At 39.6% G+C, this 13,559-nt stretch overlaps 1 protein-coding gene across 1 annotated transcript in view; it reads left to right on the forward strand.

Annotated features, from left to right (window-relative positions):
• The first annotated feature begins 474 nt into the window (after positions 1-474).
• The window catches only part of KdelR (ER lumen protein-retaining receptor), a 59,189-nt gene continuing 46,104 nt past the window's right edge, over positions 475-13,559 (forward strand). Inside the window, exon 1 of the mRNA XM_067149881.2 lies at positions 475-696. Coding sequence (XP_067005982.1) covers positions 606-696 — 91 coding nt within the window. The 5' untranslated portion in view covers positions 475-605. The remainder of the gene's footprint in view (positions 697-13,559) is intronic.

A 13,559-nucleotide genomic window follows, 5' to 3' on the forward strand; every position in this document is an offset into this window, starting at 1 on the left:
GTTTTACGTACTTTGTAATAACTTCCAAATAATTCAAACTCAACAATTACTTTATATATCTGAGATAAAGGACCCAAATATGTATACCTCTGAGAGCTCTGAGAAATAGTATCCCTTAGACAGGATACCTAACTGAAACTGCTGAGACAAATATGGACAGAAAGTATTAAAAACAAGCACTGTGACATTAGTTTGCCATTGTATTGATAATATTCTAGAAAACTGTCTATCCTATATTTAATAAATGCAGCTTCTTGGAATAATTCCTTAAGTATGAACTTTGCTCCATAGCAGACGTTCCAGTAAGAAAAACTTAAGTCCACAACCATGATTCGTTTATCTCCTTAGTTCACTAGCACCTTGCCTCTTTCGTACAGTAATTTAGTTATCATCGTGTTATCTGCGTTTTTAGTTTGTTATCTAAATAGCAACAAAACCACACGCGTGCAAACTCATCAGCAACTTTGTGCGAAGTCCGTGCAATCCACGTCAGACTCACGCTAGCGAATGGAAGTAGAAGGCGCATGTTATTATTCCAGTGCTGCCATCTGCGGACCAAGCCACGTCACATTGAAAGGGTGTTGTGCACCAATAAATAAGGCAAAATGAATATATTTCGGCTTCTGGGAGATTTATCTCATCTTCTTGCCATCATTATTTTACTTCAGAAAATATGGAGAACACGTTCTTGTGCAGGTAAATAGATATTTCAGTACTTACTAATATATGATTGGGTTAATTTCAGCCGGTACATGACGTGCTGTTGCTGAATACTTCGTTAGATACATTAGTTAACTCGTTTTTTTTCAAATACTTATTTAGTACTATCTACCGCCTAGTTAATTTTTAGTATACTTAGGGTTGGGCTCAGTTATCAGCATAAACCCTTCCATACTAAATCTCATACGTAGAAATAAAGACTGACAGTGCTGATCAAACTAAGTTGATCTCCACTTTCAGCTAGAATTTCGTAAATTAGTTCTTCTAGTGCATCAGTACAAAGTTTATACATGAATCAATACCTCTGGTGAAACTTCCTTTGTACAAGTTGCACTTTGACAAATAATGAATATAATAGTTTGAAACATTGGCATTTACTAAAGTGCCTTCGAATGTTAAAAGAGCATGTATCCATTCGTTAGCCATAAAATTGTGGAAAGTTTTAATACTATCAAGTAAATTTGATTTTCTTCTTCCCATGCTATGCCCTAAACGTATGTCAAATTGCCATAAATGTAGTAACTCGCTCAATTTGTGATCTTGCACATCTACTGAAGCAAGCCTCTGAGAAGCCCGTAATTGTGTTAAGGACAACTCCAACCTCTGTTGTATAATATTGTTGTTACCTAAAACAATATTTTTTTATTAGGCATTAAAGTCAGTTCAATCTGCATTCTCTTCTGTTTTTTTTTTTTTTATCGCATCTGGTTCGTGGATTATTTATTTTGTCATTCAGAATTTAGGATTGTAGTGATATTACTGTAGTTGAAACCAACTAAAAAATCTATGTTTGTATTTATTATATAGAGAAGCACTCAAAAAATTTTATGTAGAAAAATGAAGAAGCCACGGGAATCAGTGTTAAGGATGATTTATTGTGAATTTTAAAACCACGTGACTTCATTAGTAAATCCATGGTTAGTGTAGTTACTCTACATATCACCAAGATCTTTTTCTTCAACAAGAATAGTCCTGCTGACACACACATGATCACTGTTGCTGATCCGTCTGCTCAGTTCATTTCTGTTGAATGCTAGGTCCTCCTCCAATTCCAGTTCGTCGAGATCCAAGATGACAAAGTCTTTCCATCTCCTATGGGGCCTACCTCTTCTTCTGTTCCCAGGAGGAGGCATATATAAGAGGCTTCTTCCCACGTAATCACTTCCTCTCCTCATGATGTGTCCTAGCCATCTTAGTCTTGACTCTTGGACCTTGTCTTTTTATGCTGGCCACCTTTTGCTAGTCCCATATAGTTTAATTTCTGATTCTACCCTTCCTTTACTCGCTGCATATCCATCTCAGCGTTTTCATTTCTGCCACGTCCAGCCGTGGTATCATCTATTATTTTCTTTCATTTGATTTTCGTTATATTTGTTGGTAAGATGTTCTTTTCTATACTCTTATTTTCAATTAATTTAATGAGAATTTTTTTATAGATTATTTTTGTTTGTTATTGTTTTGTGTTTGTGTTAACAGTGTAGAAAATGTACAGGTTACATATTGCTCTTCCACAGTAGGCTTATGTAGTAGACCTATGTGACATAGGCTAAGGTGTCATCCGACTCATCATACTTCAATATTACAAGCCTAGGCTTAGGTATCTGTGTCAAATCAACTTTTTTAAACATAGTGAAACAAATGAACGTAATACTTTCTACGGTTAAGTGTACTCAAATTAGAAAATGGATGTCTCTCGGCAGCATCTTTGATATAGCTCTTGGTATCCTTGTTTTGCATTACTGACCACTGTCTTATTATTGATAGATGAAGTCCCATATTATTAACTCATTCCTGGTTGCCAGCGTTTCGCCCCAGTGTGCTAAGTTGGGCTCATCAGTTGGTAAATAGCACATCCTCCAAGACGCATGGCTAATGCATAGCTGGAAAATTTATAACGTCCAATAACGGACCATTTATATTGGTATTATAAATTTACTCATTTGGGACAAATATCTCAAGTTCCCTATGGGAATCAACATTTATATCATCTAGTGGCCAGGCAGACATCAATTTTTGGTAATGAGACAAAGTCTCTCATAATGCATTGGCACTTCCGGTGGCTCCAAGTAGCCTACGCAGTGGTCTCCACGGTATGCACTAGCCATGAGTCTTGGTGGGTTTGCTATTTACCAACTTATGAGCCCAACTTAGTACACTGGGGCGAAACGCTGGCAACCAGGAATGAGTTACCTGGAAAATTTATAATGTCCAATAACGGACCATTTATATTGGCATTATAATTTATTCATTCGGGACAAATATTTCAGATTCCCTATGGGAATCAACATCTATATCATCAGTATCCAGTATTTAGGAGATAGTGAGTTCAAACCCCACTGTCGTCAGTCCTGAATATGGTTGTCCGTGGTTTCCCATTTTCACACCAGGCAAATGCTGGGGCTGTACCTTAAGGCCACAGCCGCTTCCTTCCCGCTCCTAGCTCTTTCCTGTCCCATCGTTGCCATAAGACCTATCTGTGTCGGTGCGATGTAAAGCAACTTGTAAAAAAATATATATAGGCCTATCTGCTTTTAGAAAACATTGAACTTATTTCCTTTAATCTCCCTGGGAGGAACATAGGGGTGAAACTAGGTTTCACCATCTGGTTCTGTGTTGAAGTACTCTGTTCAAGTCTCTCCAACCATAACCCATCGATAGACTCTTCTCTTCCACCGATCTTCTCCATATCCTCTTAGGTGTTCGTCTTATATCTGTCCTTGCAGATGCTACTGTAGAATTTGTTTGGCGATGTAATGGTCAGATCTTTGCACATTTCTTAGATTAAGTTCCAACTGTCTTGTGATACTCATTCAGGTCAAGGCCCATTCAGTCTTCCTCTCCATTTGATCCCAAGTACTGCCTCGCCAGTTGTATTGTAGATTAGCTTAGCCTTGTTTTGCGGTTGGTGAGTATCTTCACATTCTCCAAATTTGGCCAGCTCTTTGAAATGGTTCTGCAGTTTTATCAAAAACTCTTCTTTAATTACAGTTTCTTTCAGCCTGTTGGTGTTGGACTTCAACCTCCAACATCTTTCTGGTTTTCTAACCATTGCTGTTTTAATGTGTACATTCGCTGTAACAAGAAGGTGGTCACTACCGACATCTGCTCCTCTCCTGTTTCTCACATCAAGCAAAGAGCTCTGCCAGATCCTTTGTATAATTTGATCAATTTGGTTTATAGTCTCATGATCACCTTAATGGCATTTTCTATAAGGAAATATTGTACCTCCTTTAACCAACACAAACATGACACACATATCAATAAATTGCTCTCCGTCATCATTTCATGTCCGTATACCTTGTCTTTCCATGATATGTTCCAGGCCTTTATTTAAGGTCCAGTCTTGTAATTCGGTCTCCCATTACCATCAAGATGTCCTCTTTCTGTACACTGCAAAATATAATGTATTGTACCATAAAAACTGTCTTCCTCTTCTGCGGTTATCTTAGTGGGCGTATAGCATTGTACTATAATGATAGGTCTTGCTTTGGATACAAATTGAGCAATGATTATCCATTCTGATACAGAACGCATTCTAATAAGCTCTTCTTTGCTATGTTACTCAAGAGCAAGGCTACTCCCTCACTGTGGTTATTGTCATCTTGACCAGAATAATACAAGGTGGTCTTAACTTCTCCAAAGCCTGTCCATCTAGTCTCACCGAGACCCAAAATTGCCAGGCAATATCATGTTGTTTCTCTAATTTCTTAAAGTCTCGCAGTCTGCCAGATGGTCTGAACACTCCAAAAACCAATTAAGGTGTCTCTGTTTTTTTCAAATCACCCGTCTGGCTATTTCTCATTTCAGTTTCTTTGATTTTTTTGTATTCAGGTTAAGTGGGGTTATTGGCCTAAGCACCCAGTACTGGTGGGGCCTGCCTCTTACCACTTACAGGCTTGCGAGACTTCTCTGTTAGGGGTCTATCCCTTAACATTTAAGGATCCCTCCCTGACCCTCAAGTCAGTGGTTTCTGTCCTGTTTACCACGGAGAACAGAGGTACCTAGTTTGCCAACTCTGCCATTCCAAGATCCACTTTTTCCCGCCTTCACTACCATTGAGAACTTCCGAGAGCCCTATCAGCCGTCACTTTACAGGATTTCTTTAGGGCTTTCACAGTTACTGTAGCATTCCCAGGGCACGCGAAGTCCCTGCCTGTATTTCAACCCCATATGCACTTCATTCTATTGCCCGTCTCCCACGACATGGATGAGGGATTGGACTTTTAATAACAAGAATATATTGCAGCCGAATGGCCATTGTAGTATACAAAACATTATGATTTACAATATTACAGTAATGGTTTTGTTCTCATTGTACATTTGTTGAAATGGTACAGTTCACATTGCTTATTGCACAACACACACATACATTGTGGGACGGGTAGTGAAAACCTCGGCGCGCACATAGTTGGTGGTGAAATCCGTGTACCTCTAGTCTGTTCAAGGCGCTTCTTAGGTCGTTGCTTGGTCCTGTCCAACTTCGATCCAACATGCGTCTGTTGAGTAGAAGTCTGGGTCAATTGCTGCCCTTTTCCTTCGCCTGGTTAGGAGCAATTCCTCTTCCTGCTGTGTGGATGGGAGTGACAGTCTGATTCTCAAATCTTCTATTAGAAATGTTTCTTGGCTAGCTCGCATGCCAGTCGAGCGCGACATCTTGGAGGTTCCTAGCATCCTTTTAAGGAATCTAACCTTAACGTTTTCTATGGTCTTTTAAGTCGGTTACTGTTAGATCCTCCCAGATTAGTTGTAGCCCATAGGTTAGTACTGGAAGCACCTTGGCGTAGAACAGAAGCATGGCTGTGGATATACTATACGCGCACTTTTTAGTGATAGATTTTTGTACTCCGTGAGGAGTAGGAAGGGAGGACTGCCGGTTCCGGTAAATACTGCCAACTGAATGGAAATGAAATCTGAATTGAATCGATAATATGATCGATCAATATGAATTTTCTAAACCTTTATTATCTTAACGCCAACAGCTGTGTCACACACACAATACATAATAGTATATAATATTTCCCGATGCGAAACGTGTTCCTAGCATGAATTCTATAGTTTGGCTTCGCTGTGTAAACAACAACAGTACGAGTACGTAAAGTGTACGCCAGATGTCGCACAGCGATGATAAGCGATTCTTGGTTTGTGTTTCATAGGTTGCCAATACGAATCTCGAAAGATAACTGACGTCGTCCGATTCAGCACTAGGTTGTAAATCTATCGCTAAAAAGTGCGCAGATAGTAGACAATCTAGTGGGTTCACTGAAATCATATATACAGTACTTCTTATTGCTGCCATAGACCTCTCCTTTACATGTTTTCTAAATGAGATGGCTGAAGGTTGAAGTGTTATTCCGACGTATTTAAACTATTTTACGATTTCTATGTCTTTCTCGCCACATTGCATTCTGTCATTGTGTGAGATTCTTCCTCCCCTTCGGAAAACCATCTGCACCGTCTTGCTAGTGTTGATTACTAGACTGTTGTTTGTGGCATAGTCTTCAAGTTTAACCATTACTTCTTGGAGTTCGTCTCTGTTATTTGAACCTATAGCTATGTCGTCAGCATACATATATAGCGCAACCGAAGTGTTGTGAGTGATGTTTATGATATCAACAACGGCTACATTGAATAGCAGGCGGCTGAGTTGATCACCTTACAGCAGTCCATTTGTTTGCATTATGGGGACCGAAGATGTCTTGCCATCTTGAACTGTGAGTATGTTGTGTGCTAGGATGTTGTTTATGGTTATTGTCAGCAGATTATCAGATCCAATTATGCTTTCCAGTTTACCAAGAAGTATTTCTCTGTTTAGAAGGTCAAAAGCCTTCCTAAAGTCAACAAAAACAACGTAAAATTTTCCTTTTGGATGTCTCGTTGCATTCTGTATACTGTCAGTGAGGTTTTAGATTCCATTGAGAGTTCCCCTACCTTTCATAAAGCCGAACTGCTGTTCGGGTATTGATCTTGCCGTTTCTAAAATAAGTCTATTCTCTAGAATCTTGGTATATATCTTGAAGATGTTATTTTCAACAGCAATGCCTCTGTAGGCGTCAGGGTCCTCTCTGTTTCCCTTGCCTTTATATAGCATCCTTATATCAGCCTGTCTCCATATTTCCAGTATTTCTCCCTGTTGTCATGCATGTGTTGAATAGGGTGTACCATATATGTATCAATAGGTCACATGAGTCTTTCAAATTTTCGTTGAATATCATCCGGTCCTGGTGCTTTTTTGTTTTTTAATGCTTGAATTGACATTTTGATTTCCTCCTGATCTATGAGAAAAGTTGCATTATTTATATTCTTTCAGAGTGAGAGAGCCATCTCAAGATTTTGCTTGTTTAGGGTCTCAGAGAAGTGTTTTTCCCAGGATGTAATTGGAAGTTGCTTTCTTCTAAATACTGGGCTTTCTTTAGTTGAATCTGTTTTTTGTATGTTTTTCTCTTCTCTGCATACTCTGTAAATATGGAGTTTTCAGTTGTTTGCCATGCTGTGTGGAGGAGTTCCAAAGTTTCTTGTCTGAGTTTGTAACATTCATTATCAAACAACAGTTTGGCTGTTCTTGGTGTCGACCAGATTTGTGCTTCCTTGAGGGTACTTAGAACAATGTCTAAGTGCCGAGTCCAGTAGACCTTCTTTAATCACTTGTGAGATTCCATCTAAGTCACTCATTTTCCTCTCTAGTATTTCCTGGGAAAATTTTTCTTGTAATGTACTGCTGTAGACTTTTCTTATGTATGAGGTTTTGTCCCCCTATCTCGATTTGAATGTCAAAAGATATCTTTCCTCAGGATGGCAACTGGGTTTCTGTACATTGCCACACGGCTACTGATTGAGAGGCCATCACCTTTGACGAAAACTAGATCTATAGTACTTCTGCCGTTAGGAGCCATGTAGGTTGCTTCATCCGCCTGATTTATTAATTTGTAGCCTTCTTCCTGTAGTATATCGAGAATGAGTTCTGTCCTATAGTCCTGTTTATCTGTTCGACAGTTGAAGTCACCTCCAAGAATCAGTCGATCATTTTTTGCACTTGTTATTGCATTCACTACATGTTCAACTGCATCATCCACATTCCTAGCTGGGCTTATATAGAGACCTATAATACTTAATCGGTCTGTCTTAATAAGTATCAGATTTTCTTCTGCACCTACTTGTTTTGGTGTACCTATGTTGTCTCTGTAGAAGATGCTAAATCCTCCTTCCGGTCTGCCTTTCTCTTTGGGTGTGGCTAGGGCGTGCTTACTATAGAGATGTACCATACTTATGGGTTCTGTTAAGAAAGTCTCAGTGGCAATGATTATGTTGAATTTATTCCAGAAGGTGTCGGATGTTGATGAAATAAGTGACTGAGACCTTCCACGTTCCAAAGAAGAATATTCAAGTCCATTACTTTGCACTCGCAGCGTGACCTTATACCTGTCTTACAAATATATGCCTGTTGCTTGCCTCGGAAATCGAAATGGCCGGATTATGATTCCTTTTGGCCAGAAGTTGGAGTCCTGTAGGGATTCATGAAATTTAAAATCCACCCCTACTTTGATGGCTTTGTTTGTAACGCTTTGCATTCGATATCTCCCTCAATACCGTTTTCCTGGAGAAATTTAATTATTGACTTCGGTTCTGTGTCGTTATGCAGCCTTCCCATATAAATCCATGCTTTTCTCGTGGCAGCCTGTATATGCGTATATGTTTCTTGTTTTGAGCCAACTATTACATTCTTTCGTGAATGGTTATTTCTAGATTCCCGTGCCTTTGTTCTTCTTCCCGGAGAGGTAGTCCATGACCTTGAATTGTCTTGAGCGTCCTCCTCCTCCTCAGTGCGCTCTTCCACATCTTCCTTTCCTGCTTCTGAAGTTCTGAATGGGTCGTTTCCATCTTTTTTTGCTGTTGTTTGCAGTATTTAATTCTCAAGTTTTCTTTTGTTGAACTAGTGGAAGCTGCTGATCTGTCTCACTGTTTTTTGCAGAATTTAATTCCTGATTTTCCTGTTGTTGAACTAGTGGAAGCTGTTGATCTGTCTTTTGGGAGACAGAAAACATTAAAAATCCTTCCCACTCCTAGCCCTTTCTTATTAATTCATCGCCATATGACCTATCTGTGTTGGTGTGATGTAAAGCAGATTTTCTAAGACGAATTACTTGCAGTAAAGCAGATTGTAAAAAAAAAATAAAGTATTTGGGAGAGTGGATGCTAAAATATTTGATTAGCAGGCCTACACGTGTACAGTATAGTATAATAAATAAATAATGGTGTGTGGACTCCGAAATCAGTGTGTAATGTTGTATCCTAGGTTCATGCCAACTGAGATAAAGGAACAAAACTATGCATGAAATGAAAAAAATACTTACAGTGCACAGGTGTTCTTATCAGTGGCCCACTGAAAAAAAAATTAAAATCTGAGGAACTTGCAAAGGAAATGGGTCAAAAATACTTTGTAGCTATAGATCAGGGCCTCTCAGGGTGCATGCGCGTGGTGCATGCACTGTGCACGGTGCAAAAGACGACTTGCCTTGGTTGACCAGAGTGCAGACCCCCCACTCCTCGATTTGGAGCAATAGCGCTGTCTCTCTCTTTCCTCACGCCTGTCTCGCTCGCTCCGCCTGTCTCCCTCTCCCCCACTTGCGCCGTAGCGCTCCAAATCCGGGCTGAGTTGAGCCGAGCATAGCCGAGTAGCCCAGAGACGAAGCGTTGATCCGAGCCATACCGAGCGGCACAGTGCATGGAGCTCTTGCGCCTCGTTCTGCACGCGTGAGATTTTGGGCGTTTGAGAGGCCCTGCTATAGATGGTTGGCTAGCTCAGTAGAATGGGACACATGACATCAAGTTCAAGAAAGCTCACAGAAAAAAAGCGAGTGCCAATTTGACAGAAGCTGCACAGTGGATATCAAGCAGAACTCTACAATTGCTCTAGAGTTACAGTCTTGATGACATTTACAATGCAGACAAGACTGAATTATTTTACTGAGCCACTCCAGCCTACAAACATGAACGACTCAGTGCTTCGACGAAAGCCGCAGATCGTGTCACCCTACTGCGCTGTTGCAATGCAACAGCAAGTGACAAGTGAAAGCTTTTTGTTATCGGTAAAGCTATAAACCCACGTGGCTTTAAAAATCTTCTTGTAAGCAATTTGCTGCAGTTGATGAATATCATGTTTGTTCCGTATTGACTTTAACTAATAAAATAATTGAAGACCTACAAACCTACAACCTGTTTTCCAGTCATTGACCGGGTCAGGGATGTAATGAATGAATCATATATAGGCTATTATTACAATGGGGTCGCCACTCCCAAAGTGATATATTAATGAATGATAGATGCTACGAAATGAGAATGGAGAGTGTTGCTGGAATGAAAGATGACAGGGAAAACCGGAGTACCCGGAGAAAAACCTGTCCCGCCTCCGCTTTGTCCAGCACAAATCTCACATGGAATGACCAGGATTTGAACCACGGTATCCAGCGGTGAGAGGCCGACACGCTGCCGTCTGAGCCACGGAGGCTCTTAATAAAATAATTATTCCTTTATAATTGGAATCTTATATTTCAACCATTCACTACTCACAGTCTGAACCATCTTCTGATATTGTGTATTTTTGTATCTTACCAAGTATTGAGTGGTTAAAATATAAAAGATTCTAATTAAAGGAATAATTTCAGTATTTTATTAGCAATTTGCTGGTTACGTATCACGGAAACAAGAATGCATAGATGACTGCGGTAATATTATTGAAGTGGTTATAGAACTGGGATTTCAAACTACAGAGAGATTCCAGAAAATCTTGCTTCTCATTGACAATGCAGCTTCGCACACCCTTGTTGTTGGACTGACTATGTTCAAGTTGAGTTCCTATCTCCTAACATGACTTCTTTAATTCAACCCCTTGATATGGGAATTATAAAGAATGTTTTACCCAGTGCTTTTAATCTAAAGAAAAATTAAGGGGTACTCTTGGTTTGTACTCGACAAAACATCACAACCGTATAATTTACCTTTTAAAATTGAATGAACAGATAAATATATACACATATGGTAGTGTCCCTTTTTGCTTACCTGCTCATGCTTTTGGTGTCAGTCACCAAATATCATCCTTTCAGGAACCATGAACTTACATATTCCATTGAAAAATTCTTAATGGAGGGCCAACCAACTTCATGAACATAAGATTTGCAAAATGTGCTCAGATGCAATAGTGCTTTCGAGAGAAGCCTCGTTCACATTCGCTTGTTGAAATTGGGATGCTACATATAGGGGCAGTAGAGTGTACATTTCTTCTCTCGCAAACCTCTTAGGTACCGGGCGAGTTGGCCGTGCGTGTAGAGGCGCGCGGCTGTGAGCTTGCATCCGGGAGATAGTAGGTTCGAATCCCACTATCGGCAGCCCTGAAAATGGTTTTCCGTGGTTTCCCATTTTCACACCAGGCAAATGCTGGGGCTGTACCTTAATTAAGGCCACGGCCGCTTCCTTCCAACTCCTAGGCCTTCCCTATCCCATCGTCGCCATAAGACCTATCTGTGTCGGTGCGACGTAAAGCCCCTAGCAAAAAAAAAAAAAAAAAAAAAGAAACCTCTTAGGATTTGAGGTTTTTCTGGCCAAGTTGCAGTATCCAAAACTCTGGCCCGTTGTGGTATATTTCACCATCTTCTGAAGGTGGTTCTTTATACACTTACCCATGCACTCATAGAACTTCACAGCATCAATATGATTCCCTTTATTCCTTCCTCTTTTTCCAAGAGTCGCACCCTTAAACATTGACTGTTATTTCATCCAAGACTTCAATGTAGTAAGGTCCATATTTTGCCTTTCTTTCAGAAGACAACTTAATTTGTTTGCATATCTTATGGGCAGAATAAATTGTGATGTCCCATGCCTGCAACTCAGCACTAACAAGGGGAACCCGCCAATTGTAACAACCCAATTTGCCAGAAACTTTACTCAGTGAAAGAGGGATCGAAATAAGTGAACACGTCTCGACTTATCCCTAGACATTTGACCGATTCCAAGAAAATGGCGGTCAAAGTTTTCGACTTCCTTTACGTGCCTATTAGCACGTAACAAGTTCAACCAACATGGTGGCGCAGTGACTTGCGTTGCAATCTCACACTTTTGCACCCCGTGTTCAGATTCTAATGAATTGGGGTTTTGTTTGATTCATTTATTTACTTTTGTCCATTGACAATTACTACGCGAATGGGTTTGTTCAATGTATTTTTGAAATATCGTTGTCCTTTTTCATCTATTAATGTTCTGTCTGGTAAATTAATTCTAAAACATAAATTGTTCTTCACTCATTGCACAGCAAAATGATATCACGACTAGACCTGATGCAGTAAAAATCCATGCATTGATTCATAATCAATTTCAGTGCCAGTTTTTGGAAAAACAATCCATTATGCATGGTTTTTCGCAAACTTATTGCTAGCACGTGAAATCTTCAGTAATGTTAATGATGTTTCTTTCACGAGTGACATTTCCTCCCAGAAATGTAACTGGCAAATCTGCCTTCGCGCGATGGTCATGGTGTTTGAAATTTCGGTGTTTCTGTAGTCGGTATCATCCAGGAGAATGCGCTGTATCTCCCTGAAGTGTTAATATAAGAATGAGCTTACAAAACATTGTAATCTCTGAAATATACCGTATATATATTTTATAATAAATACATAACACTTATTGTGAAAGCCAGTTGTAATTTTACAATTAACGTAACGCCCTTGTAGTCACTAATTTGATTAGAAACATTCATGTAGTAATCGTCAGTGGACATATATAGAGTAATGAAAGCATGAAAATACTCATTGGGATTTGAACATGGGGCACAAAAGTGTGAAGCCGCGGCTATAGCCACTGCGTCAGTTGAACTTGTTAAGCTCTAAAAGGCACATAAAGCACATCAGAAAGTTCAACCGTCATTTTCTCGGTAACGGTCCAGTGTCTACGGATAAGGTGAAACATGTATTCACGTATTTTAGCCCCTCTTTCACTAAGCAAAATTTCTGGGAAATGAGGTTGATACAATTGGCGAATTCCACTCATAAGTTCTGCTAACTCCTGAAGTGCCATCACATATTAATGCAAGGTCTTATACAAAGTTAACATTAGTTATGTGTTTAAGGAGTCCTGTCATCTTTGGCACCTTTGAAATGTGCCATTAAAACTATAAAAGTTTTCCACACCACTGAGACAGCGTATATGTACACTACTGTAAAAAAAAAAAAAAAAAGCATAACACTTGATATTTTAAAAATAATCTCAGTGTAAGAAAGCAATATTTATTTTTAAAAGGTTAAAAAAGAATCTTTTTTACCTATTCCAGAGACAAAAATGCTCAAAACTTTTTGGTTTAAGAATATACTTTTTTAAATTAAAAGAAGCAGAATCTGACAGAATTTCTGAGTACCAAAAATATTGATTTAAATTAAGTTCAAGGAAATGTACTGGAAAATTGTTGGATGTTAAATTATATGATTAATTGGAGGTATTTTCGAATCCCGCTGCCAGAAGCCTTGTAGATGATTTTCCATGGTTTCCCATTTCCACACCAGGCTAATGCTGGGGCTGTACCTTAATTAAGGCCATGGTCGCTTCCTTCCCGCTCCTAGCCCTCTCCTATCCCATCATCGCCATAAAACCTATCTGTCAGTGCAACATAAAGCAAGCCACCCCTCACTGCTGCAATTACCACCGCAAGTCTTTTGGGCATACTCCTGATCTGGCCCAGGTTGTCCTCTTACGATATGTTCTCCCATTCTTCTTGCACCGCTACCTTTAGTTGCCAGATTGTTGAAAACTCTGTACTGAAGGCAATGCTGAATGATGTCACGAACATGCTCAATTGGATT

This window comes from Anabrus simplex, chromosome 6 (assembly GCF_040414725.1).
Source record: "Anabrus simplex isolate iqAnaSimp1 chromosome 6, ASM4041472v1, whole genome shotgun sequence".
NCBI classification, from domain to species: Eukaryota; Metazoa; Arthropoda; class Insecta; order Orthoptera; family Tettigoniidae; genus Anabrus; species Anabrus simplex.